The sequence below is a fragment of the Corvus moneduloides genome, chromosome 29 (genome assembly GCF_009650955.1).
Source record: "Corvus moneduloides isolate bCorMon1 chromosome 29, bCorMon1.pri, whole genome shotgun sequence".
Lineage (NCBI taxonomy): Eukaryota > Metazoa > Chordata > Aves > Passeriformes > Corvidae > Corvus > Corvus moneduloides.
The window spans coordinates 1,585,261-1,605,088 of NC_045504.1; the positions used below are offsets into that span (position 1 = coordinate 1,585,261).

The 19,828-nt window shown below is 71.0% G+C and overlaps 4 protein-coding genes and 1 long non-coding RNA gene across 9 annotated transcripts in view; 3 read left to right on the top strand and 2 right to left on the bottom strand.

Annotated features, from left to right (window-relative positions):
* The window catches only part of LOC116436190 (Fc receptor-like protein 3), a 161,494-nt gene that overhangs the window by 113,439 nt on the left and 28,227 nt on the right, over positions 1-19,828 (top strand). The gene's annotated exons all lie outside the window — the stretch shown is intronic.
* USP21 (ubiquitin specific peptidase 21) lies at positions 106-5,968 on the top strand. The gene is given in 15 exon segments (XM_032093168.1): positions 106-140; positions 1,169-1,224; positions 1,334-2,079; positions 3,276-3,335; positions 3,916-4,020; positions 4,022-4,040; positions 4,128-4,239; positions 4,330-4,467; positions 4,561-4,625; positions 4,715-4,818; positions 4,903-4,989; positions 5,077-5,155; positions 5,297-5,404; positions 5,499-5,613; positions 5,702-5,968. Coding segments are annotated over 13 exon segments (1,821 nt in total). The 5' UTR covers positions 106-140; positions 1,169-1,224; positions 1,334-1,341; the 3' UTR covers positions 5,793-5,968.
* PPOX (protoporphyrinogen oxidase) lies at positions 6,346-10,790 on the top strand. Its single transcript, XM_032093223.1, has 13 exons — positions 6,346-6,401; positions 6,492-6,586; positions 7,136-7,270; positions 7,730-7,845; positions 7,977-8,109; positions 8,234-8,378; positions 8,976-9,169; positions 9,658-9,718; positions 9,805-9,923; positions 10,007-10,123; positions 10,191-10,340; positions 10,423-10,465; positions 10,569-10,790. The coding sequence occupies exons 2-13, from the start codon at positions 6,500-6,502 to the stop codon at positions 10,703-10,705; spliced, it is 1,437 nt and encodes a 478-aa protein (XP_031949114.1). The 5' UTR covers positions 6,346-6,401; positions 6,492-6,499; the 3' UTR covers positions 10,706-10,790.
* Positions 10,742-15,426, bottom strand: B4GALT3 (beta-1,4-galactosyltransferase 3). The gene is given in 7 exon segments (XM_032093235.1): positions 10,742-11,364; positions 11,447-11,551; positions 11,996-12,096; positions 12,098-12,119; positions 12,190-12,380; positions 13,421-13,656; positions 14,690-15,426. Coding segments are annotated over 7 exon segments (1,290 nt in total). The 5' UTR covers positions 14,946-15,426; the 3' UTR covers positions 10,742-10,985.
* LOC116436336 lies at positions 18,251-19,801 on the bottom strand. The gene is made up of 2 exons (XR_004236980.1): positions 18,941-19,801; positions 18,251-18,452 (listed from the first exon to the last, which is right to left on the bottom strand). It is a non-coding gene; the product is annotated as an uncharacterized LOC116436336 (long non-coding RNA).

A 19,828-nucleotide genomic window follows, 5' to 3' on the forward strand; every position in this document is an offset into this window, starting at 1 on the left:
ACGCGCAGTGTTGGGGGCGTGACCCGGGGTGGCGCATGCGCAGAGCCGCCGGCGAGGCCGCCGGGGGCGGGGCCGGGCAGGGGAGGAACAAAGATGGCGGCGGGTGCGGCGGGAGTTGTTGCCATGGCGGCCCGCGGGAGGTGCGGGGGGATCGGGGGGGACACCCGAGCGAGGGGCGGAGGGGGCCTAAGGGGGTGTCAGTTTGGGCTGAGGGGGGCTCGGGGACAGCGGATACACGCCTCTCAAGGGAGTCCCGGGGCCGGGCGGGGGGTGCGGGACAGGGCCCCGGGGGGCGGGCGGGGGGTACCGGGATGATGCGGGGGACGGGAGGGGCAGCGGGAACCCCTCAGGGGGGGAACCGGGACAGCGGGGGGGGGGGCTGCGGGGGGGGGGGGGGGGCAGGGGACATCCCCCGTGAGGGACCCCGGGCCGGGAGAGGGGGGCGGGGCCCCGAGGGGCGGGGGGGACCAGGGTGATGGGGGGGGGGCACCGGGAGGGGTTTGGGGGGCGCTGCGAGCGCGGGGGGACTGCGGGAAGCCCCTTTTGCGGGACCCCGGGTTGGGGCGGGGGGCCCGGGGGGGCACCGCGGTGGTGAACGGGGGAGCGGGGCTGGGCTGGGGGCTGCGCCCGGGGGTCGCGGGCCGGGGGTGGGTTTGGATGCTTTTCCACCGGCCTGGCCACCCCCACCGGGCCCTTCCCGGCCAAGGCCTCGGGGCTCCCGCCGCGTCCCCCTCCCCAAGCCGGGGGGCAGCGGGGCTTTGTCCTCCGTTCCTCCGGGACCACCCGTCAGCCCCCCCCGGGGGTGCAACGGGCACCGGCGGCCTCGGCCCGGGGCCTCCCCCATCCTCCCCGCGGTGCCCCGGGCACCGGCATCCCCTGGCCACCCGGCTTGGCGTGGGGACCCAGCTCCCGGTGGTCCAAACCCCTCCGTGACTCCCCGGCAGCCTGGCACGGGGCTGGGGGGGGGTCCTCGGGGCACGGTGAAAAGGGTTGGGGGTTCCCCAATTTCCCCCCTTCCCCAGCGAGCAAGAAGCAGGTCCTGATGATGCCAAACCTCTCAATGACTTACTGGGAGCTTGGCAAGGGGCTTGGGGGTCCTCCCCGAGGTTTGGGGGTCCCCTGTTGTCCCCCAGCCCCTCTGGTGACCCCGTTTCCCCCCACCCCGCAGGGCCCCCGCCGACGGGACGCTGTGTCCGGCCGCCGGGCGCAGGGGGCTGTGAGCAGGTGCGTCCCCCTTCCTTTTCCCTGTCCCCTCCCCTTTTCCCACCCCCCCCCGGCGCGCTGCCACCTTTGTCACCAGCCTGTCCCCTGTGTCCCCCCCCCCTCCCCGCAGGCCCCGCCATGCCCCAGGCCTCGGAGCACCGCCTGGGCCGCGCCAGGGACCCCGGCGCCGTGGTGACCGCGCAGCCCCGGGCGGGCGCCCGCCTGCCCAGCGGCCACCGGGCACTGAGCCAGGAGCGTCATGCGGCCCCCAACGGGCTGTCCCCGGCCCCCAAACTGCGCCTGCTGCCCCCCCGGCCCCCGCCCCCGCCCGATGACCCCCGCCCCAAGAAGCTGGAGCTGGAGCGGGGCCGGGCGGCCAAGCGCGGGGATCCCCCCCCCCGCGGGCCGGGGGGTCGCCGGGGGCCCGTGAAGGCCGATCACGGCGTGCGGGTGCCCGGGGGTGCCCCGCAGGTGCCCGGCAGTGCCTCCTTCTCCCTGCCCAGCGCGGCCGAGCGGCGCCGGAGCAACTTGGCCCGCTCCAAATCCATCAGCATCGGGGACCTGAGCCAGGGCGGCGGTGGCGGAGGAGGTGGCAGCGGTGTCCCCGGTGTCCCCAGCCGCGCCGAGGACGTGGCGGTGGCGCTGAGCCGGCTGGTGCTGAGGGACTGCGGGCACCCGCTGGGCGCCGGCGCGCTGGCGCTCCGGAGGAGCTCCTCGCTCCGCAGGGTCACCGTGGCCCCCGGGCCCGACGGCAAAGCCACCCCGCCGCTGCTGTCCGTGCGTCCCGAGAGCGGCCCCCGCACCCGCACGGACCCCCCGTACGGCCACGGCCCCGGCAGCCCCGCGCCCGGCCGGACCGAGGACAAGGCGACCGCCGTAAGAGCCTCGGGCGGGGCGGCCGGGGGGGTGTGGCGGGGTCCCCGCGGTGTCCCCGGTGTCGGGGACGTGTTGAGACCCCTTCAGCGTCCCCAGCTGGGGGGGTGTCTTGAGACCCCCACGGTGACCCCGGCCTTGGGGACGTGTTGAGACCCCTGCAGGGTCCCCGGTCTCAGGGATGTCTCAAGACCCCCGCACTGTCCCCGGCCTCGGGGACGTGTTGAGATCTCCACAGTGTCCCCGGTCTCAGGCTCGGTGGCACCGCCAGGGTGGGACAGCGGTGGTGGTCTCACCTGTCCCCGCTCCGGTCCTGTTTTGGGGACCCCTGCAGCTCTGGGGGGAGGGGGGGGGCGGGGGTCGGTGCTGTCCCCATGGCTCCGAGGGGTGGCCGGTGCCATCCGTGTGGCTCTGACAGGTCTCTGAGGGTGTCCAGTTGCGTCGCCCACAGCTCCGGGGTGGCCGCGGGTGACCAATGCCATCCCTGTGGCGCTGAGGTGGCCGGGGGTGGCCGCTGCCCTCCCCGTTTCCGTATCCGCCTCCCCCCTGCCCCATCCCGCACCTGCCCGGCCACGTGTGGGGGGATCATAATCCCTGGAATCCCGCCGAGACACCGGGACACGGCCTTGTCCCCACTCGCCACGTCCCCAGCGCTGACACGGGGGGCTCCCCCAGCCCCGCCGAGCCCCTGCCACCCCTCGATTCAAAGTGGGGAGGGGGTTTTTGGGGGGTGTTTACCTCGACACCCCTCCAAGCTCTCACTGTCCCTTGGGGCAGCTCCGGGCTAATTAATCCCTCCGGGATGAGCCTCCCGCGAGGCCCAGAATAGCCGGGGGAATCGGATCAGCTAATGAGCTGAGGGGGAGGGGACACGCCGGTGGCTGGCAGCGGTGCCAGCCGTGCCCGCGGGGCCATCCCCGGGAGCCGTGCCGGTGCCACCGAGCCGTGCCGGTGCCACCATGCCGGGGCTGCAGGGAGCCACGCTCGTGGAGCTGCCGCGGAAGCTGCACCGCTCGCTGGTGACCCGGCGGGAGCTCCAGGGCCGGGCCACCGACATCTCCGAGTCCGTGGTGCACACGGCGGTCATGGGGCTGCTGCTGGTCACCGGCGAGGTGAAGCCACCGCCGCCGCCGGGGGACGGCCGGGGGGACGGGGGAGCGGGGCCGCGGCTCACGGGGTGTCACTCGCTGTCCCCGCAGACGCACCACACGCTGCTGCTGGGCTCGGGCCACGTCGGCCTCAGGAATTTGGGCAACACGGTAAGTGGCCGTGGCCAGCCAACCCCTCGTGGGCCTCTGTGCCGGCGTGCGGGAGGGATTTGGGGTCCCCTCGGGGTCGCCTCGGGGTCCTCCAGGGTTGGTAGCTGTGGTCCCGTCCTCCTGTTCTGCTGGGATATCACATCCCCAAAGTTCTCCCAGCCCCACGGCACAGCCCCTGTGCTCCCCAGCCCTCCAGTCCCTCTGTCCTGGGCTGCAGGAGGGATTTGGGGTCCCCTGGATCACTTCGGGGTCCCCTCGGGGTCACCTTGGAGTCCCCCCGGGCTCACTCTCCTGTCCCTCTGGAGATGTCCCCCAGCGGCACAGCACAGTCCCTGTGGTCCCTTCCTGTCCTAGGCTGTGGCAGGGGTCTGGCGTCCCTTTGGGGTCCCCAGGTGTCACCTCGGGCTCCCCAAGGCTCACCTTGGCTGTTCCACCAAGGTCCCATCCCGCTGGGGACATCACATCCCCAGGGACCCCCAGCCCCATGGGGCACCTGGGACAGCGGGGGACACCCCAAGGGACCCCTGGGGACCTGCCACACCCCAGGATGTCCCCATGTCCCCCCCGTCCCCCCCCCCAGTGCTTCATGAATGCGGTGCTGCAGTGCCTGAGCAGCACCAAACCGCTGCGGGACTACTGCCTGCGCCGGGACTTCCAGCAGGAGCAGCCCCCCGGCCCCCGCGCCCCCCCAGGAGCTCACCGAAGGTGGGACAGACCCCCCCAAAACTCCCACAGCCCCTCCCAGAGTGTTACATAACCCCCCGGGGCGCTGACACTGCCGTGTCCCCGCAGCCTTCGCCGATGTCATCGCCGCTCTCTGGCACCCCGACTCCTCCGAGGCCGTCAACCCCGGGCGCTTCAAGGCCGTGTTCCAAAAATACGTCCCCTCCTTCACGGGCTACAGGTGAGACACCCCCCCAAACCTTCGGGAAGCCCCCCCGGGACCTCCCCCCTCCCCTCTGGGGTGGGCACAAAATGTCCCTTATCCCCGCAGCCAGCAGGACGCCCAGGAATTCCTCAAGTTCTTCATGGACCGGCTGCACGTGGAGATCAACAGGAAGGGCCGGCGGACCCCCAGCATCCTGTCGGACACACGGAGACCCCCGGCCCTGGAGGACCCCGAAACGCTCAGGTGAGGGGGGGAGGGCTGGTAGGGAGGGGGAGCCCCGGTTTTGGGGACAGCTGACCCCAGCCACACCCCCCCCCCGTGTCACCCCTCCTGCAGCGACGACGAACGCGCCAACCAGATGTGGAAGCGCTACCTGGAGAGGGAGGACAGCAAGATCGTGGGTGAGCGCTGCGAATGGGGGGTGTCGCCCCCTCCCTGGGAGCCCAAAACCTCTGCGGGTGCCCCCCCTGACCCCCGCTTTGCCCCCCAGATCTCTTTGTGGGGCAGCTGAAGAGCTGCCTCAAGTGCCAGGCCTGCGGCTACCGCTCCACCACCTTCGAGGTGTTCTGCGACCTCTCGCTGCCCATCCCAAAGGTAAAGGGTGGGGCGCAGCCCCCCGACCCCTAAAAACCCCTCAAACACCCCCCCAAATTCCCCTCTGACCCCGTGGCTCTCCAGAAAAGCTTTGCCGGGGGGAAGGTGTCGCTCCACGATTGCTTCAGCCTCTTCACCAAGGAGGAGGAGCTGGACTCGGAGAACGCCCCGGTGAGAGGATGGACCCACCCCCAGTGACCCCTCCCCCGGATCCCAATTTATCCCCCAGCCCCTCCCTGACCGTCCCCTCCCCATCAGGTGTGTGACAAGTGCCGGCAGCGGACACGGAGCACGAAGAAGTTGACGATCCAGCGCTTCCCACGCATCCTGGTGCTCCGTATCCTTTGGGAAGCGGCACGGGGTGGGGGGGGAGGACCCGAGGGACCCCTGGGAGAACCCCCGGGTGGGGGTGTGCGGGGGGCTGGGGGGGGGACACGGGGCCACCCCTCCATTCCCCTTTTCCCTTGACCCTCGCCAGACCTGAACCGGTTCTCCACCACGCGCTACTCCATCAAGAAATGCTCCGTCTTCGTGGACTTCCCGCTGCAGCAGCTCAACCTGCGCGAGTTCGCCAGCGAGAAGGCGGGTGAGGAGGGGTCCGGGGGGGGGGGGTTTGCGGTGGGGTGAGGGGGTGCTCGAGGTTCGGGGCAACGCTCAGCCCGACCCCCACCCCGCCGCAGGCAGCCCCGTCTACAGCCTGTACGCGCTGTGCAACCACTCGGGCAGCGTCCACTACGGCCACTACACGGCCTTCTGCCGCGACCCGGCCGGCTGGCGCGTCTACAACGACTCCCGGTGAGTGCCCCCCGCCCCGTCCCGTGCCCCCCGCCCCGCCCGGGCACCCCCAGAGCTCCCGGCCCGGGTGCTGAGGGGGTCCCCGCAGCGTCTCGCCCATCAGCGAGAACCAGGTGCCGTCCAGCGAGGGCTACGTGCTGTTCTACGAGCTGGAGGAGCCCCCCGGCCGCAGACCCTGAGACCCCCCCCGGACCCCCTCCCCGGGGGTTAGGGGGTGGGGGGTGAACCCCTCCTGCCCCTTCCCCCGGGAGCCCCCCGGGCCCCGCGGCACTGGGGGGTGCGGGGGGGTGCGGCCGCAGCCCGCGCGGCCCCGGGGGGTTTTGTGAATAAATTTATTAAAAAAAAGCCAAAAACCGCGAAGGTTTGGGGCGGTGGAAGGGAGGCGGGGCTGGAGGGAGGGGGCGTGGCCTTGGGGGAATGGGCGGGGCTTGGAGTTTGGGGCGGGGTGAGAGTGCGGCTTGTGATTGACAGCGAGCGGGTGGGCGTGGCTTGGGGGCGTGGCTTGGTGTTAGGGGCGCGGTTTACCGAATGGGCGGGGCCTTTCGCGATGATTGACTCCCGAGGGGGCGGGGTCATGGCGAGCGTGGCTTGCCCGATGATTGGCTGGTTGTGCCGTGGGCGTGGCCAGGGAGGGGCGGGGCTTATCGCCACGGCGCGCTCCCTCCCGCCGCAGCGCCCTGTCCATCAACGCGCCTCGCCTCGCCATTGGCCGGGCGCCGCCTAAGCCCCGCCCCTTGCCTTCATACGCGGCGGGAAGGGGCGTGGCCAGCGCGGCGGACGCGGGACAGGTGCGGGAGGGGCCGGGGGGGTCCCGGGGGTCGCGGGGCCGGGCGGGGTTCGGGGGGTCCCGGTGGCCCCGCTGACCCTGCCCGGCCCAGGTCCCCTCATGCCGCCGACCGTGGCCGTCGTGGGCGGCGGCATCAGCGGCCTGGCCGCCTGTTACCACCTGGTCCGCGCCCCCCGCCCGCCCAAGGTGAGCGCGGGACCCCCCCCCTCGGGACCCCCGAACTTCTTCCCCCCTTCCCCCAAACCGCGGGACCCTCAAGGATCTTCCTTACCCCCGGACCTCCCTTCCCTTGGGACTCCCAGCCTGCTGGGTCACCGAACCCTACTCCGGGACCCCCGGTCACCCCCAGGACCCCCATCCCTTCAGAGACCCCCGGTGTCCCCCCTGGACCACCCCGACCCCTGCCCCCTGAGCCCGCTGTGCCCTCGTGGCTTCAGGAACCCTCAACAGCCACCCAGGAACCCCCATCCCCCTCTCCTGGCACTTCTCTCCCTCCTGAGACCCCCAGACCCCCTGGAACTCCCCATCCCCTGTGAGACCCCCACCCCCTCTCGAGACACCCCAACCCTCCCAGATCCCCCAGGACCTCCATACCTTGTGAGACCCTCAGTTCCCCCCTGGCACCCCCAATTCCCCCTGGATCCCAATTCCCCCGAGGTTCCCATCCCCCCCCGGGACCCCCTTCCGCCGCGGTGTCCCCATGGTGATTTGGGGGGGGGTCTCGGGGGTCCCCAGGTGGTGCTGCTGGAGGCCAGCGGCCGCTTCGGGGGGTGGCTGCAGAGCACCAGGACCCCCGAGGGGGCCGTGTTCGAGCACGGCCCGAGGGGCGTCCGCCCGGCGGGGGCGGTGGGAGCCGAGACCCTACACATGGTACGGGGGGTTGGGGGGCTTGGGGGGTCCCCGGGGCTGGTTTTGGGGTGCCAGAGGGGTCCCGAGACGTTTGGGTTCGGGGGGTTCCCTGGGTGGGTGTTGGGGTTCCCTTGGGATGGTTTTGGGGTGCCAGAGGGGTCCACGGGGTGCTGCGGTCTGTGGGGAACTGGGGAGGATTTGAGGCGTCCCTGGGGCTGGTTTTGGGGTGATGGAGGGGTCCTGGGGTGCTGTGCTCAAGGGGGGGTTTCTAGGTGGTTGTTGGGGGGGTCTCGGTGCTCTGGGGGTCCCTGGGGCTGGTTTTGGGGTGACTGAGGGGTCCTGGGTAGATTTGGGGGGAGTCTCTGGATGGGTGCAGTGATCTTGGGGGGGGTCCCTGGATGAATTCTGGGGGTCCCTCCGTGTGTACCGAGCTCCCTTTGCCCCTCCCCCAATGCCACCCCCAATGCCGTGTCCCCGCAGGTGTCGGAGCTGGGGCTGGCCGGTGACATCCTCCCTGTCCCCGGGGACCACCCGGCGTCCCGAAACCGCTTCCTGTACCTGGGGGGGGCCCTGCACCGCCTGCCCTCGGGGCTGGGGTGGGTGTCCCCTGTCCCCAGTGCCACCCCTGACCCGCGGTGTCCCCAGGGGGCTGCTCCGGGCTGTGCCCCCCTGTCCCCAGTGCCACCCCCTGTCCCCAGTGCCACCCCCTGACCCGCGGTGTCCCCAGGGGGCTGCTCCGGGCCGTCCCCCCCTTTTCCCGGGCGCTGCTCTGGAGCGGGGTGCGGGACCTGGTGACCCCGGCGGGGACGGAGCCGGACGAGAGCGCCCACGCCTTCGCCCGCCGCCGCTTCGGCCCCGAGGTGGGTGCGGGACCCGATAACCGCCCCCAAAACCCCGATAACCCCACCCCAAAACCCTTCCCAGCCTTATCAGGGCCTCCCCGGAGCGGGCGGGGTCCCGCTGTCACTGTCCCTGTCCCCGCAGGTGGCCGATGTGGCCGTGGACAGCCTGTGCCGGGGGGTGTTCGCCGGGGACAGCCGCGCCCTGAGCGTCCGGTCCTGCTTCCCGGCCCTGTTCCAGGCCGAGCGGCGCCGCGGCTCCGTCCTGCTGGGGCTGGCACTGGGACACGGTGGGGACATTGTAGGGACACCTTGGGGACACTCTGGGGACACCAGAACATGAGGGACACTGCTGGGGCTGGCACTGGGACACGGTGGGGACATTGTAGGGACACCTTGGGGACACTCTGGGGACACCAGAACATGAGGGACACTGCTGGGGCTGGCACTGGGACACGGTGGGGACATTGTAGGGACACCTTGGGGACACTCTGGGGACACCAGAACATGAGGGACACTGCTGGGGCTGGCACTGGGACACGGTGGGGACATTGTAGGGACACCTTGGGGACACTGTGGGGACACCCCTGGGACACCAGAACATGAGGGACACTGCTGGGGCTGGCACTGGGGTGGGGGACACCGCGGGGACACCTTCAGGGGAGGGTCTGTCCTGCTGGGGCTGGCAGTGGGACAAGGGGACACTGTGGGGACACCCCGGGTCACCCCGGTGTGAAGGGGACGCTGCTGGGCCGCTGCTGGCATCTGCTGGGCACAGGGACAAGGGGACACCGCGGGGACCCCGTGGGGACATCCCCGGGCTGGGGGCAGTGTGGGGACCCCCCCAGTGCCCCCCCCGCGCGTTGTCACTGCCGTTGTCGCCGCAGGGGCGGGGTCGCGGCCCGAGCCGGAGGCGGGGCTGGTCCGGCGAGCGCGGGCCGAGCGCTGGAGCCAGTGGTCACTGCGGGGGGGGATGGAGACCCTGGCGCGGGGCTTGGTGGCCTTCGTGTCCCCCCGCGGGGCCGAGCTGCGCTGCCACGCGCCCCTGAGGCACCTGTGCCACCGCCGCGGCCGCTGGCAGGTGGGGACACTGCCGGGGCCACCCGGTGCCCCCCGGGTCCCCTGCCCGCTCCCCATCGCCTTCCCACCCTCTGTCCCCTCCCCGGTGTCCCTTGGGTCCCGTTCCCAGTGCCCCCCACCCCACATCCCACTGTCCATCCCCTCCCCAGTGCCCCCAGACACCTGAACCCCCTCCCCAATGTCCCTGGGGGGGGTTCCCAGTCCCCCCTGGACCCCTTCCCCAGTGCCCCCCGTTCCTCCAGACACCTGAGCCCCCTCCCCAATGTCCCTGGGGGAGGTTCCCAGACACCTGGACCCCTCCCCAGTGCCACCCAGAGCTCCCCGATCCCCTCCCCAGTGCGCCCTTCCCCATGCTCTCCATCCGCTTCCCAGTGTCCCCACCCCACACTGAGCTCTGTCCCGTTCCCAGTGCCCCTAGGGGGGTTCCCAGTCCCCCGGACCCCCCTCCCCAGTGCCCCCCGTGCCCCCACCCACCTGTCTCTCCCCCAGCTCACCTTGGCCGATGGCACCATCACGGCTGACCATGTGGTCAGCGCCCTCCCGGCCGCAGGTACGGCCGGACCGCCGGGTCCCGCGGGGCGGGGAGGCCCCCCCGGTGTCCCCGCTGTCCCTCTGATGTCCCCCCGCTGTCCCCAGCCCTGGCCGAGGCGCTGCCGGCCGAGGCGGAGCCGCTGGCTCGGGAGCTCCGGTGCATCCCGGCCGCGTCCGTGGCCGTGGTCAACCTGCAGTACGAGGGGGCCACGCTGCCCGTCACGGTGAGAGGGGTCCCCACGGCTGTCCCCGAGCCCTGGGGGTGTTCCCAACCCCCCGGGGGTGACCTCAGCCCGGCTCCCCGCAGGGTTTTGGCCACCTGGTGCCATCCTCGGAGGACCCGGCGCTCCTGGGCATCGTCTACGACTCCGTGGCTTTCCCGGAGCACGACGGGACCGCCGGGACCCCCTCGCTGCGGCTCACGGTGGGTGACACTGACGCTGCGGGGGGGGTGACAGGGGTGATTTTGGGGTGCTGACGGTGTCCCCCAGGTGATGCTGGGAGGCGCCTGGTTCCGGCAGAGCTTCGGGGACCCGGCGGCCGCGGCTCCGGAGCTGCTGCTGCGCCGGGCCCGGGCGGCCGTGCGCGACCACCTGGGGCTGGCCGGGACCCCCGCCCGCGCCATCGTCAGGGTGCAGCAGGTGGGTGACACTTCGGGGGCGGGCTGTGGGGGCGCGGGGGGGTCCCACGGGGCTCACCTGTGTCCCCCCACCCCTTCCCCAGGACTGCATCCCCCAGTACACGCTGGGACACTGGGAGCGCCTAGGTAAGAGGGGCGCGGGTGGGGGTGTCCCCTGGCCCTCCTGTCCCCCCCGAGGGGGGTCTTCTGTCCCCAGGGGTGTCCCCAGCTGCTGTCGCCGTCCCCCCAGAGCGGATCCAGCAGTTCCTGAAGGAGCAGGAGCTGCCCCTGAGCCTCATCGGTGCCTCCTACGCCGGGGTCTCCGTCAACGACTGCATCGCCAGCGCCAAGGCGGCCGTGGGGCAGCTTTTGGGGTCCCCCCCCTAAGCCCCGACTCCCCCGCGGTCCCCTCGGCCACCACCGTAGGACAAAGTAAATTTTTTTTATTGAAAAAACCCCTTAGAAAGGTCCAGGGAGCGGCTCATAAATAGAATAAATACCCGCGCGCCCGATCTGGGGACCCCCAAAACCCCAGGAGGGGTCGGGCGAGCCCCCGGCTCACCCCGTGTCCCTTCCCGGCCGTGTCCCCCGTCCCCTCCGGCCAGCAGCCCCCCGGGCTCGCCGCTGCCCCCAGCCCACAGTCCACAGCAGGGGGGTGGTTTGGGGGTCACGGGGGTCCCCGTGCCACACTCTGGTTGCCTCCCCGCGCTGGCACCGTCCCCTCCTGTGCCACCCGCGCTGTCCCCGGGGCTCGGGGCGGGGCTGCGGTGCCGTTGCCAGCGGCCGTGGGCGAGCGGGGAGGCGACAGCGCCAGTGCCAGGTCCCCGCGGGGCGGCTTGCGCAGCATCTCCTCCCGGAAGCGGCTGGAGCTGCCGGGGGGCCCGGGGGGGACGCGGGGGCCGCGGGGACCCCCCCGGGGGTCGGTGCCGATGTCCACGGTGAGGTTGGTGTAGAGCGGCCGCAGCTCCTTGGCCAGCAGCTCGTAGGTCAGCGAGTTCATCCCGTCCTGCGTCCACATGCGCTGTGTCCGCACCAGCAGGTCGAACCTGGGGACACGCGGGGGGAGGGGGGGGGGGATGTCACCGCTGTCCCGGTGTCCCCAAGCCACCCCCCGCAGCCCCCCCGGACCTGTGCGGGTTCTCCTCGTTGCCTTTGTCGCTCTTGTGCTTCACCATTTTGTAGTGGCCGATGGACACGGGCGGGCGCGAGATCTTCATCCCGGCCAGGCGCACCCTGGGGGGGCAGCGGGGTCACCGCGGGGGGGGACAGGGGACAGGGACACCCCCGGTGTGGCCCCGAGCGGTGACATCATCCCAGGGGACACGAAACGTGGTGACAGCAAGATGGACGGATCACGGTGTCACCCCAGGGGGACGGGGATACCCCCAGGGCGATGGGACACCCCCATGTCCCACCCAGGGCGATGTCACACCCTCCGTGCCCCCCCCAGGGCAGTGGGACACCCTCCATGTCCCCCCCCAGGGTGACAGGACACCCCTCATGTCCCCCCAGGGCAGTGGGACACCCTCCATGTCCCTCCCCATGTGACAAAAGCCCCCTGATTTGTCCCCCAGCTCGGTGGCCGCATCCCCCATGCGATGCCATCACCCCGAGTGCCACACCCCCAGCAGGGTGCCACCGTCCCCTCCCCATCCCCTGGATGTCCCCAAGCCCTACCTGGTGGCGATGTCATCGTCCTCGCCCCCCCAGCCCCAGTACTCGTTGGGGAACCCGTTGATCTTCATGTACTGGTCGGGGGTGAGCGCCGAGACCCCCCCCGAAATACTGCGGGTACGGCAGGCTGGGGACAGGGGACAATGAGCCCCGGGTCCCCCAGCGGCCCCAGAGCGGCCCCAGGGCGCGTCCCCCACCTGTAACCGAATTTGTTCATGGCCACCGAGACGTGTTTGGGGTTCCAGGGGTCGCAGGTGTAGAGGTTGTGGTCGTTCTCGGGGATCAGATCCACGTCGTGCAGGAAGAGGCAATCCCAGTCCTCGTCCTTGAGCGCCTCCTTCACCCCCACGTTCAGCAGCTTGGCCCGGTTAAACGTGGAATTCCCGGCCTGGGGTGGGGAAATGGGGCTGGGAACACTGGGGAGGCCCCAAACCCTCCTGGGAACACCCCTCTGAACCCCCACGTTCAGCAGCTTGGCCCGGTTAAATGTGGAGCTCCTGGCCTGGGATAGGGAAAAGGATCTGGGAACACTGGGGAGACTCAAAAACCTTCCTGGGGACACCCTAAATCCTCATGGGGACACCCCAAAACCCTCCTGGGGATCCCCTACTGAACTCCCTAAACCCCCACGTTCAGCAGCTTGGCCCAGTTAAACGTGGAGTTCCCAGCCTGGGGTGGGGAAATAGGGCTGGGAACACTGGGGAGACCCCAAAACTCTCCTGGGGACACCCTAAATCGTCATGGGGACACCCCAAAACTCTCCTGGGGATCCCCTACTGAACTCCCTGAACCCCCAGGTTCAGCACCTTGGCCCAGTTAAACGTGGAGTTCCCAGCCTGGGGTGGGGAAATAGGGCTGGGAACACTGGGGAGACTCAAAAACCTTCCTGGGGACACCCTAAATCGTCATGGGGACACCCCAAAACTCTCCTGGGGATCCCCTACTGAACTCCCTGAACCCCCACGTTCAGCACCTTGGCCCGGTTAGACGTGGAGTTCCCGGCCTGGGATGAGGAAATAGGGCTGGGAACACTGGGGAGACCCCAAACCCTCCTGGGGAGACCCCAAAACCCTCCTGGGGAGACCCTAAATCCTCATGGGGACACCCCAAAACCCTCCTGGGGATCCCCTACTGAACTCCCTGAACCCCCACGTTCAGCAACTCGGCCCAGCTAAAGGTGGAATTCCTGGCCTGGGAAGGTGGGAAAGGGGCTGGAGGCACTGGGGACCCCCCCCCAAACCACCTCAAACCCTTCCTGGGGATCCCCCAACCTGCCCTTAAACCCCCCTGACCCTCCCCGAGCCCCTCTTCACCCCGCATTCAGCAGCTTTGCCTGGCTGAGCACGCAATTCCCAGTATGGGGGGATGGGAGAAGGGACTGGCTGTGCTGGGGACCCCCAAAAACCCCCCAAAGAGCCCCGTGCCCACCTGGTGCACCACGTAGATGCCGTAGTGCAGCTGCTGGCGCTGCAGGAAGGGGTGCAGGTAGTAGAGCAGGTGGCCCAGGTGGCTCTCCCGGTTCCGGTGGGGGACGATGACGGCGGTTCGGGATCGGGACTCGCACAGGGGGGGTCGGTACCGCCCCCCCTCCTGCACCCCCGGGTTCTTGGCCCGGATCTGCTCCAGCGTCGGCACCCGGGCGAACGACACCGTCAGCGGCCCCACTGCGGGATGGGATGGGGTGGGATGGGGTGGGGGGGGACGTGGTGGCACCTGGGGGGGTCCCCAGCGCGTCCCAAACTGGGCTGGGTGTGCCCCCCCCTCCCCGCCCCATCCCAAACCCACAGAGGGTCCAGGGGTCTTTCTCTCCCCACCCCATCCCAAAGCGAGAGAACCCCGGGGGTTTGTTCCCCCCATCCCGAATTGGGGGGTCCCAGGGGTGTCCCCACCCCCTCCTGGATCAGGGGTGGGCATTCCATCCCAAATCCCAAACTGGGCTGGCTGTGTTTCCCCACCCATCCCGAATCTGGGAATCCTGGGGAGGGGGGTCCAGGGGTTTGAGCCCCCCCAAATCCCAAACTGGGCTGGGTTTTTCCACCCCCCATCCCAAACTGGGGGTGTGCTAGGGTTTGTCTCCCCCTGTCCCAAACCAGGGGTCCCAAGGACGCGTCCCTCATCCCAAACTGGGGGATCCTGGGGGGGTTTGTGTCCCCCCCGCTCCCAAACCGGGGCAGCCCCTCCACAGACGCCCGCTGTGGGGCCGGTTCTTTCCCCGCGGTTCTGTCGGTGGAGGCGGCTCCTCCCCAAGGCGGAGCAGAACCGGTTCAACCGGTTCTTCCTCCCGGGGACCGGGGAAAGCGATTCCTGTCCCGAGGTGGGGTTGGGTTCTTGCCCCGGGAGGAGCCGGTTCTTTCCCGGGGGCGCTGGGGGTGACACCGGTTCTTTACCGGGCCGGTTCTTCCCCCCCTCCACGGGGAGGAGCCGCTCCTTGGTCCCTCCCCTCCGGAGCTCAGCGGTTCTTTACCGGGGAAGGGCTCGGTTCTTCCCGGGTGTACGGGGCAATCGCTGCGGTTCCTCCCCTCAAAGGGCTCCATTCTCCCCCTTGGGGAGCTCCGGTTCTTCTCCCCGGGGGGGCTCCACTCTCCCCCCCTCCACCCCCTCCCTTTGGGGGTCTCCGTTCTCTCCCTCCCCTCCCGCTCCCCCCACGCCCCCCACCCAGCCCCGGTTTCGCCGCCGTTTCCCCGGGCGGTGCCTCACCGAGGAAAGGCGAGCGCTCGGGGCAGAAGGGCAGCGAGCGGGCGGGGTCCGGGGGCGCGGCGCGGGGGGGCCCGAGACGGCTGAGGTTGGCGTACACGTCGTGGGTCCGGGAATAATCGAACACGGGCCCGGCGGAGCGGCCGAACAGCGCCGTGAGGTTGCGGAACCCGCCCAGCGAGAAATACGCCACGAAGGCGAACTGGCAACCGACCAGCAGCGCCAGCGAGCACGGCCGCTCCAGCAGCCGCCGCAGCATCGCGGGGCCGCCCGCTTCACCGGGGAGCCGCCCGCTTCACCAGCGAGCCGCCCAACCGGCCCGGGGCAGGGGACAGCCGGGCAGCATCGCGGGGGCACCGGGCAGCATCGCGGGGGCTGCGGGAGGGAGCGGGGACCGGAGTTGGGAGCAGCCCCGGCGCTGCGTGGAGATGGATCGGTGCCTCGCCGGTACCGGGAAAGGCGCGGGACTCGCTCAGCTCATCGCCCGTACCGGGAAATGCCCGGCTCCGATCCCGGCTCGGGTCCCGCCCAGCCCTGGTTCAGCCCCTCTCTGGTACCGGGAGCGGCCCGGTTCAGTCCCCGCCCGGCCCCATCCCCGGTTCTGGCTCAGCCCATTCCGGTCCCGCTAGCTGCCTGACCCCGGTACCGTTCCGCCCGTCCCGGTCCCGCTCCCCCCGGATCCTCCCGGCCGCGGTACTGCCCCCTCCCGGTACTACCGGCCCCGGTCCCTGCTCCCCGCGCCGGTCCAGCCCCTCCAGCCGCGGTCCCTGTGCCCACCCAGGTTCAGTCGCCCCCGGCCCCGCTTCTGCCCTCCCGGTAGTGCCTCCCTCTGCCCCCGGTTCCTCCCGTCTGGCCCCGGTGCCGCTCCCCGCTCCGCTCCCGGTACCTGCCTGGGCCCGGCTCAGCCCCGCCCGGCCGCCGCCATCTTGGAGCGGAGGGCGCGGCGTGATGACGTCACAGGGCGGGGGCGCGACGGTGTCCGGCTCCGGGGGCGGCCGCGGGGGACCAGGGTGGGGCCCGAGGGTCCCGAGAGGCTGCGGGGGCTCCGGTGGCGCTCGGTGACCCCCGGGCAGGGCCCGGGGCCCGGACGGACCCGGGGGAGCCCCAGGTTGTGGAAGGGCCGTATTGGTTTGTATTAGACCCTCCCCAAGGGGGGGCGCGGTCGTAGCGGGCGCCGTCGCCGTGGCAACCGCGCATGGCCCCGCCCCCTCCCGCTGGTTGCCACGCCCATTAGTGGCGTCACGGAGAAGACGCGCTGTGATTGGGCGCGGGGCCGGAAGCGGAGCGCGGGATTGGAGGGGGGGGTGCCACGTGTGTCCCCCCCGGCCGTGTCCCCGTGCCCGGGGCGGCCGCGCGACCTCCATGGCCCCGCCCGGCCGCGAGTGTCCCCCCGTTCCCTCGGGATCCCCCCGGCCCACGTGTCCCCCCATCCCTCTGGGGTCCCTGCCACCCCCCCCGTCCCCTCCCGGCCGCGATTGTCCCCCCCGTTCCCCCGGGATCCCCCCGGCCCACGTGTCCCCCCATCCCTGCCACCCCCGTGTCCCCTCTTGGCCGCGAGTGTCCCCCCCGTTCCCTCGGGATCCCCCCAGCCCACGTGTCCCCGCATCCCTCTGGGGTCCCTGCCTCCCCCCCTGTCCCCTCCCGGCCACGAGTGTCCTCCGCTGTCCTTCTGGGGTCCCCCCGGTTCTGTGTCCCCGCATCCCTCTGGGGGTCCCTGTCACCCCCGTGTCCCCTCCCGGCCACGGGTGTCCCCCCCGTTCCCTCGGGATCCCCCCAACCCACGTGTCCCCTCATCCCTGCCACCCCCGTGTCCCCTCCTGGCCATGAGTGTCCCACCCGTTCCCTCGGGATCCCCCCAGCCCACGTGTCCCCGCATCCCTCTGAGGGTCCCTGTCACCCCCGTGTCCCCTCCCGGCCACGAGTGTCCCCCCCCGTCCTTCTGGGGTCCCCCCCGGTTCTGTGTCCTCCCCATCCCCGAGGGGTCCGGTATCCCCACGGGATCCCCCCGGCCACGTGTGTCCCCATCCCGACCCCCGTGTCCCGTCCGCCCCCAGCCCCGTGTCCCCCCATCCCTCTGGGGGTCCCTGTCACCCCCGTGTCCCCTCCCGGCCACGTGTGTCCCCCCCGTTCCCTCAGGGTCCCCCCAACCCACGTGTACCCCCATCCCTGCCACCCCTCTGTCCCCTCCCGGCCGCGAGTGTCCCCCCCGTTCCCTCGGGATCCCCCCAGCCCACGTGTCCCCGCATCCCTCTGGGGTCCCTGCTACCCCCCCTGTCCCCTCCCGGCCACGAGTGTCCTCCGCTGTCCTTCTGGGGTCCCCCCCGGTTCTGTGTCCCCGCATCCCTCTGGGGGTCCCTGTCACCCCCGTGTCCCCTCCCGGCCACGGGTGTCCCCCCCGTTCCCTCGGGATCCCCCCAACCCACGTGTCCCCTCATCCCTGCCACCCCCGTGTCCCCTCCCGGCCATGAGTGTCCCCCCCGTTCCCTCGGGATCCCCCCAGCCCACGTGTCCCCGCATCCCTCTGGGGGTCCCTGTCACCCCCGTGTCCCCTCCCGGCCACGAGTGTCCCCCCCCGTCCTTCTGGGGTCCCCCCCGGTTCTGTGTCCTCCCCATCCCCGAGGGGTCCGGTATCCCCACGGGATCCCCCCGGCCACGTGTGTCCCCATCCCGACCCCCGTGTCCCGTCCGCCCCCAGCCCCGTGTCCCCCCATCCCTCTGGGGGTCCCTGTCACCCCCGTGTCCCCTCCCGGCCACGTGTGTCCCCCCCGTTCCCTCAGGGTCCCCCCAACCCACGTGTACCCCCATCCCTGCCACCCCTCTGTCCCCTCCCGGCCGCGATTGTCCCCCCCGTTCCCTCGGGATCCCCCCAGCCCACGTGTCCCCGCATCCCTCTGGGGTCCCTGCCTCCCCCCCTGTCCCCTCCCGGCCATGAGTGTCCTCCGCTGTCCTTCTGGGGTCCCCCCGGTTCTGTGTCCCCGCATCCCTCTGGGGGTCCCTGTCACCCCCGTGTCCCCTCCCGGCCACGGGTGTCCCCCCCGTTCCCTCGGGATCCCCCCAACCCACGTGTACCCCCATCCCTGCCACCCCCGTGTCCCCTCCCGGCCATGAGTGTCCCCCCCCGTTCCCTCGGGATCCCCCCAGCCCACGTGTTCCCCCATCCCTCTGGGGGTCCCTGTCACCCCCGTGTCCCCTCCCGGTCACGAGTGTCCCCCCCCGTCCTTCTGGGGTCCCCCCCGGTTCTGTGTCCCCCACAGAGGGGTCCGGTATCCTCACGGGATCCCCCCGGCCACGTGTGTCCCCATCCCGACCCCCGTGTCCCGTCCCCCCCCAGCCCCGTGTCCCCCCCATCCCTCTGGGGTCCCCGTGGGGTTCCCCCACATCGTCTGTCCCCCAGGGTCCCGTTCCTGGGGGTTTCCCGGAGCCTCTTTTCCCCTTGGGGGCCCTGCGGAGAGGACACCCCAATGAAGTCCCATCCTGGGCCAGGCTGGTGACGTTTTTAAGGGGTGGGGGGTGCTGGTGGCACCCAGGGTGGGGAGAAGGTGTCAGTGCCCATCACCCCACAGCTCCATAAACACCTTTAATTAGCAGCACTGCCATTAATTACAGCCGGCAGGGCGTCACGGGAGGATCCTGTCGGAGGGGAAGGGGCTCACAGGGTGGCACGAGGGGTGACAAACACCCGAATTCAGCGATGCCACGGTGCCACTGTGCTCACGTCCCTCCGCCGGCTCCTGAGGACTTCCAGGATTTGGGATTTCGGCTCCTCCTGGGGACACCGAGAGGGGCTGTAGGGGACCCTCGGGGCGCAGCACCTGCGGCACCTCGGGGACAGCGGTGGCAGCGCCACAGCACGCGGGGAGGGGACCGGGACGTGTCCCCCGATGGGCAGGGACGGGGCACGGGGAGGGAGGAACAACGGCCTCAGTGGCAGTGGTGGCACCCCGGGGATGTGGGGACACGGGGATTTGGGATCGAAGGGACACAGGGGGATGTGGAGACAGGGGGATGTGGGCACACGGGGACATGGGGACAGAGGGATTCAGGGACATTGGGATGTGGGGACATGGGGATGCAGGGACACGGGGACACCAGGATGTGGGGACATGGAGACCTGAGGAGACAGGGGCATGAAGGACGTGGGGATGTGGGGACACAAGAGACGAGGGAATATGGGAAACCAGGCACACGGGGACACGGAGATATGGGCACACAGGGAAACACGGACATGGGACAAGGGGACATGGGGACACCCACCCGCAGCTGCAGCACGAGGTGGCAGCCCAGGGACTGGCACTGGCACACCAGTTGGCACTGGTGGCGATGGGAGACGCCGCTGAGGCGCGGGACCCAGTCCCACGCCAGCATGGCCGTAACACCAGCAACCCCAACTCCAGTATCCCCCAGCTCCATCATCCGCAGTTCCATCATCCCAAATTCCAGTATCTCCCAGCTCCAGCACCCCTCAGGTCCAATATCCCCAGTCCCAATATCCCCAGTTCAGCATCCCGGGCTGGTGCCGGTCCCTGGGTGCTGGGGGGGGGGGGGGGGTGGCCAGTGACCATCGTCTGTCCCCACCCCCCCCTCCTGGCCACCAGCGCGACGCCGGCCGTGACATCACCGGTGGGAGGTGACAAGGGAGGGGACAGGGGGCAGGGGGGAGGGGTCACCCCCACCCGGCATCCCCGTGTCGCTACGGGAGGGGACAGCAGTCCCTGAGAGAGGCGGGCTGGGGACACGGGGGTTCTGCGCCTTGAGTGTCCTGCTCGGTCTGTCCCCGCTGTCCCCATCCCTGTCCCCATCCCTGTCCCCTTTGTCCCTGTCCCCATCTCGTCCCCTGCCCGTAACAAAGATGGCGCCTCCCTCAGCCTCACTTTCCCTTATCAAACATGGCGGCGCCCCTGCCCACATCCATCATGGCGGCGCTGCCACTTTCCCCCGCCCTTCCCAGCCATGGCATCGCCGCGCCGAGCCCACGATGGCGACACACCTGCCCACAGCCAACAAAGGGACACTCATTGCGTCTGCCCTTCCCCGCCGTGGCTCCCTCCGCCCTTGCGCAGCGCCAAGGGCGCGGTAGCGGCGCGTCTGCCCACACCCAACATGGCGGCGCAGCCCCAAGGACACCATGGCGGCGCCCTTGCC

Bases quoted from the DNA above. Each gene is read 5' to 3' on its own strand.
- PPOX (XM_032093223.1), top strand. From the start codon at position 6,500: ATGCCGCCGACCGTGGCCGTCGTGGGCGGCGGCATCAGCGGCCTGGCC. The intron at 9,719-9,804 runs GTACGGCCGGAC...CGCTGTCCCCAG, and splicing joins CAGCGCCCTCCCGGCCGCAG to CCCTGGCCGAGGCGCTGCCG. The intron at 10,124-10,190 runs GTGGGTGACACT...GGTGTCCCCCAG, and splicing joins CCCCCTCGCTGCGGCTCACG to GTGATGCTGGGAGGCGCCTG.